Source organism: Cynara cardunculus (genome assembly GCF_001531365.2).
Source record: "Cynara cardunculus var. scolymus isolate 2C chromosome LG 13, CcrdV1, whole genome shotgun sequence".
NCBI lineage: Eukaryota > Viridiplantae > Streptophyta > Magnoliopsida > Asterales > Asteraceae > Cynara > Cynara cardunculus.
This window is the reverse complement of record NC_037540.1, coordinates 13,646,886-13,653,193: the sequence shown is the minus strand read 5'-3', so window position 1 is coordinate 13,653,193 and position 6,308 is coordinate 13,646,886. Positions and strand designations below refer to the sequence as shown.

Here is a 6,308-nt window from a genome sequence, read left to right as displayed (position 1 = left end):
CACATCCTTGACGGATCCATCCCCATTTTCGATCAAAGTTTGAAGGTTGAAGCTTCATCAATGGCGATGGATCTTTTTTGTTGCTTGGTTGTACATATGCATTGATTTGAGTTTGAAGCTCTTCATTCCTTTGTGTCCGTACTAGGTTTTATGGTTCGAATAGGTGCTGCCAAATTTCTCAGAAACCTAATAATGTTGACAACAATCAAAATCAATAAAACCCAATTGAAATGCACTTGAAATTGTACAATAAGTTCTCTTACCTGAATAAAGCTTCATCCACCACTGTAACTGTATGTGAAAGGGAGAGAAGTTTGGTTGAAGAGAAAGTGCACATAACCTTTATCACCCCAGTGCTAACCGTTATCCGAATAGTTAAATGTTTAAAATTTTACATCATTTTACATCTTAAATATCAAATCAAGAGTTTTAAAAGTACTTTAAGGTAAAAAAATGTTACATTTTTATGTAATTTGTACCGTATTTTAATGCAATTTTCAGTTAATTAAATCTTGAAGGAAGACACGAGACCACTTGGGTTTATGATAAGGTAAAAGATAGTCGGGGAGTTGCTGGGGCGATCGATTTTTACACAACACAACAGGGTGGAAAATTAAGTTAGGGTTCTTGCTGATTTAGGAGAAAAGGGTTGGTTGGAATCAGAGATTTGAGATAAGAAAATCAAAGCTGCAGGAGAACAAGATGTCATCCTTGTGCCTAATTCCTCTTCCATCATGCGCATCGGTAACCTTCTCTATCCACATCTCTTTAAACCTTCCATAATCTCGTCATCGCAATTTTTTTTAGGTTTTCTCGTTTGGAAACTGCAATTGCAATTGCAAGAGAGAGTCGTTTGAGGTTGATAATGCTGTTAGTTGATGAAATTATGGTTCTGTCAAAATTAACAGTGGAAACCGGTGACTACTGTTCGTCGAAAGCATGTAAGAACAACGTCAATCAACTGTACTAATGATTTTGGGGCCAAATCCTTTTTCCTCAATCCTTCCGATGAGCGTATACTTAAAAAAGCTTTGAAGGTAATCCTTGCTCTTTCATGGAAACTGTGCATCTCTTTTATTCCTGAATAAGAAACTGTCCTATCATTCGGATAAACAGCTTATACCGGTGTCAAACCGGTAATAAGGTGTTTTTGAAGAAGTTAAATTATAATAAGTTAATAAACACTTTTGTAGAAAAACACAATTGTTTCAAATAATCAAATCCCAATGTAGGGTCTGATGGGTTCAGGTGTCAACAAACTGAGAACAAGTGAAGGCACCCTTGCATTGTAATTTTGGTAATGGTTTGTGTTTGTTGGAGAACTGGGATGGTACCCTTGTATTCTGAAAGTTACAACCTTCACACCCTATATTTTAAACTTCATGACACAATCAAAGATGACATGTGCTTGATTGGTTTGAGTTTGGCTCCAAAGGTCAAAAGTATCGGGAGGTCCCAGGCTCAAATCCAGGGAGGAATAAAAATCCCCTTGTGGCCACGGAAGTTCAAATGTGGTGACTCCGGACTATCTGCAAAACAGGTAGTCGTCCTGAGATTAGTCGGCTCGTATAGCGGGTTGGATATCCAGATTAATAAAAAAAAGATGATATGAAGGTTACAAACTTCAGTCAGTATAAGAATACCTTCTACTTTTTTCCACATTCTCATGAAAGTGAAGAATTCTCACCTGATCTAGACTTTATATATGCTTACATAACACTTGGTAAATGCTTTGTTTTATTATTTCATCAACTGAGGTAGAAAAAAACGAAACATTAAAATTAAGATGTATCTCGCTGCATTGTGCGAGTACCCTTCTAGTATGTATGTATATATACATACATATATATATATATATATATATATATATATATTCACGTACAAAATCATACAGTTTTAAAAGTTGTCCGCTTCCATTTTTTTGACATTAATGTAAAAATCACATGTGATTTTGTACATTAACAACCTTTTTCTTGTTTTCTTAAATAGTTAGTGTTCTCGTTTGAACCTTCCTTTACGAGTATATACAATATATATTCTCTTCTGATTATGAAGCGTGGTGAATTCCTTCGGGTGCGTTAGGTATGTGAGAGTGAGGTAGGCAGATGAAAGAACTGCATAACGTTTTAGGGTTTTAGTTTGACATGAGTAGTTTAGTAATTTCTCAGTCTTGGGACACGTCTCCCTTATTTTTCTTCCACCTATTTTGGTGGCACGAAAAAACTGCATTTTTGCCCCACTCAGTTCTCTCTCAGTCTAATGTCGTGCCAAATGTGGAATAACAAGTTTTTCTAAACGAAACACACCCAAAACAACCTCCAAGCATCATCATGAGTAAGACAATGAACCCAAAGACTAGAGTCCAAACATAAATCATGACAAACATCGTAACCAAATTCATAATTGAAATCGTAACCTACGCATACATCTTAACCTAACATCATAACAAAATCTGTTACAAAAATCGTAACCTACCAGATCAGTTTATGTGCCAAACCTAGTAGTTTTCATCATGGTTTCCAAACCTAGTAGTTTTCATCATGGTCCCTGGACGAGGCTTAAGCCTCAATTGGTGAGGCGGTGCCTTGAGGCGTTGTTGAGGCTCACGCCTCTCCAAACCCTATTTTTTCTTCTCTCTTTCTTATTTTTTCCTCTCTCAAGAAGATATTCATCTCAAAGATCAACTCAGAAAGTAGGTTCTTTTTAGTTTGTGTCCATATTTTTAGTTTATGTATAATGTGTTATGTATGTTTTTCTGTATATTTTCCGTTTTCCTTTCTTCTGTATTATTTTTATTTTCTGTTTATTAATCCCACAACCGTATCGAGTGGACTCCCAATAGATATGTATTCCCATTACCCATAGATCAATATCACTGAGACTTTGGCGCAGTAGGACTGGCTTGGGTATTATGATCCTCAAGAAGGTAGCATTACACAAAGTTTGTACATCAGATGTTCATGGGGGCATGTCCATGGTTGGTGACACTGGTATTTGTTATGATCAATGACAAAGTAGAGTTTTCCCCCCCGTAAATACATCACTTGTAGCTAGAATGAAACCTAACCTAGAGAGAAATCAAGATTACAGACTAAAAACCAATCCAAACCAAACGTATTCGACATATCCTACACAGAGGAGGTAGGGTCTGGGTATGTAGAGCTGACTGAGTGAGGTAACAGGTCATTTTCAACTTTAGTAGGTACCAGTTTTCGGGTCAATCAAAGTTGGGGCATAGTCATTATCATCTTTCATGTACAACTCTTTCTGCTACCACTAGTCATGTGCGGGTTCGGCTTCATTTACTGGGATGCTACGATAGCATTTAATGCTATTTAAGTGAAACATAATTATGAACGAGCATTTGATAAGACTAGATTCTACAATTTAGCTTCTTTTCCGCACCATCACTTTTTACTAATTCCTCTATTTCGTTGGGGAAACTTCCTATTTATTTTGTACACTTGTCACAAGCCGGGGGTCTTCAAGGAAACATCCAATCTACCTTTTGAGGATAGAGGTCAGGTCTATGTACATCCTACCCCCACTTCTGGGTCTGGGTGGGAATATACTGTGCTTGTTTGGTCTAGTCTAGGTTCTACGATTAAAAGAAAAGATGGAGGAGTGTGTGTGAGTTTTGGTGTATGTAAATATTATATATACTTGAAAAATAAATATATGGATTCCATTTGTGTGTGATTGAAAATACAGGAGCCTGTTGCTTTCATGGGGGGGATGTTTGCAGGGCTTTTGAGGCTGGATTTGAATGAAGATCCACTGAAGGAATGGGTTAGTAGGACTGTGGAAGCCTCTGGATTTACGGAAGAGGAACTTGACACTGAAAAGACCATCGCAGCAGAAGAACCTCAGCAGATAGAGATTGAATGAATCCATCTTTTGGTGAATTATTCTTAATTTTCATCAAATCAATGCTACATAATACCATTCTTCTTTATCATATCATAAAAAAAAATGCACAATGAAGAAAATTGCAACCAAAATTCGAATTCCAATTCACATTTGAGTCCTGTAACATCTCTGTGTGTGTGTATATATATATATGTAGAGAGAGAATCGGGTTCAAACGAGAATGATACCTATTTAAGAGAATAATAAAATGGTCGAATCACATGTGATTTCATACCAACGTCACGTACAAAATCATATGATTCATGTGGCCAAAGTCTCCCGTGCACCTTTTTTTAACTGTTGATATAAAATCACGTGTGATTTTGCACGTGATTTCTTCGTTTTTGTGTTCTCTTATATGATTAGTATTCTCGTTTGATCATCTATCTCTCTCTCTCTATATATCCCCTTATTTTGCAAATTGTCTAAATGTAAGGATATTTGTGTCTTTTTAACCGATTCATATTTTAGGGATAATCACCTTCCTTAAATACCTTATAGTACCATATTTATCGAATTTATTTTTAGGGATAATCTTTTTACCTTAAAAATCTCATTCGGTTGTCATAACTGATTTCTTCTCCAACCATTTCATTGAGAACTTCTGTTACCAAACCAATCATTAGTTTTCATATGAAATAATAATTGTTTTTGTTACTTTAGTTTCATACTAGTGTTATTTCACTACTGAAACAATACATTTTTTTTTAAATATGTGATCATTTTGTTTCTATATGAAATCAAACCCGTTATTGGTTCTCATATGAAATAATAACAGTTTTTGTTACATTGCTGGTTGTAATTCGGTTGCCATAATCTTGTTACTTTAAGTTTTCTTTTAAAATGGTTCATAATGATGTTTCATATCTGATGAAAAATACTAATACCAAATCTAACGAATAACTAGGGATACTCAAAAACCTAACCAACCCAACTCAACCCAACCTAACGTCAAATAACTCAACCCGAAGCAACCCGATGTCTAATTGAGTTGTAAAATTTTCAAACTGTAAGTATTGAGTTGATATTGAGTTACTATTATTTGAACCTAGGGGTGTAAATGATACGAGACAACTCGCGAGCTACTCGAGATCGACTCGGTCAAAACTCGGTTAAAACTCGACTCGAATAGGCTCGGCTCGAACTCGAGCTCGTCTCGATATATTAACGAGTCAAGTCAAGCTACACAGTACTCGACTCGAAAAGCTCGTGAGATACTCGATTATTTTATATATAATTAGTTTTAAAATATAATCAGTTTTTATGATAAAATTTATAAAATATAAATAATAAAAATRTCCTACATTTTTAGATATTTAAACAAAATTATGCATTTTTTAATTATAAAACGAATCAATTATTATTTTTATTAAAATCAAAATTAAAAAAAAAAAAAGACAAAGAAAAACTATAAAAAAAAGGTTAGTAAAATTGTCCCACATTGGAAGAAAGATGGTAAAGGAAGGGAAAAAAATGTTATAAAAAGATAGGGAGGTGAATGTAATTTCTAACTTTGTCTTTTTGATGATRAAGTTTGAAGTTGATCATTTAGTTTTGTAAAAACTAAGAGAACACATTTAATTTTTAAAATTTATAAGAGAAAAATCCTAAAATTTCATAAATTTGAATGGATGAGCTTGGTTCGAGTTTGATTCGAGTTCGAGCTCGAGTTTGAGCTTGATTCGAGTTCGAGTTCGAGCTTGAGAAATAGTTATCGAGTTCGAGTCGAGCTTTGATTTTTACTACTCGCGAGTTTTCGAGTCGAGTTCGAGCTTGGAAATTCGGTTTCGAGTTCGAGTCGAGTATAGTGATACTCAAGCTCGACTCGCATCATTTACACCCCTAGTTGATTGTATCCTTTAGCGACGAGCCTAGCCTTATTTATGACAACCACACCATCTTCATCTTTCTTATTCTTGAATACCCCTTTAGTACCAATGATCGTCTTTTTCTCAGGGCAGGGTACTAATCTCCAGACTTTAAGAGCTTCGAACTGATTCAGCTCTTCTTGCATTGAAATTATCCAGTCTGGATCTGCTAAGGCTTCAAAAACCTTAGTCGGTTCTATGTTACTCAAGAAAGTGGAATATAAGCATTCATTAGCAGTTGCAGACCTTGTACGAATTGGTGCTGAAGGATCACCAATKACTTGATGTAAAGGATGACTTCTGGTCCACTTCGTGCAGTGAGGTAGGGGGTGTACGAACTTTGATCTGGATTTGGATCAATGTAAGTACATTGGGGGTTTATTTGAATAGGTTCAGGTTCAGGTTCGGTATTTAAGTTAGCCGCAGGTTGATCATCTGTTTGAGGTAAAGCAATAGCATCTTGTACTTCTGACGATCCACCCTCTTCACACTGAACAGAATTGATAGGATTTTCCATCTCTATCTCTTCAT

General features: G+C 35.6%; 1 protein-coding gene across 1 annotated transcript; it reads left to right on the top strand.

The window, feature by feature from the left end:
• The first annotated feature begins 533 nt into the window (after window positions 1–533).
• On the top strand, window positions 534–4,157 carry LOC112525357 (UPF0426 protein At1g28150, chloroplastic). The gene is made up of 3 exons (XM_025135458.1): window positions 534–744; window positions 909–1,037; window positions 3,712–4,157. The coding sequence occupies exons 1-3, from the start codon at window positions 703–705 to the stop codon at window positions 3,886–3,888; spliced, it is 348 nt and encodes a 115-aa protein (XP_024991226.1). The 5' UTR covers window positions 534–702; the 3' UTR covers window positions 3,889–4,157.
• Window positions 4,158–6,308: the final 2,151 nt, after the last annotated feature.

Coding starts and splice junctions, on each gene's coding strand:
- LOC112525357 (XM_025135458.1), top strand. CDS start 703: ATGTCATCCTTGTGCCTAATTCCTCTTCCATCATGCGCATCG. Junction 745..908: donor CTCTTCCATCATGCGCATCG/GTAACCTTCTCT, acceptor CAAAATTAACAG/TGGAAACCGGTGACTACTGT. Junction 1,038..3,711: donor TACTTAAAAAAGCTTTGAAG/GTAATCCTTGCT, acceptor TTGAAAATACAG/GAGCCTGTTGCTTTCATGGG.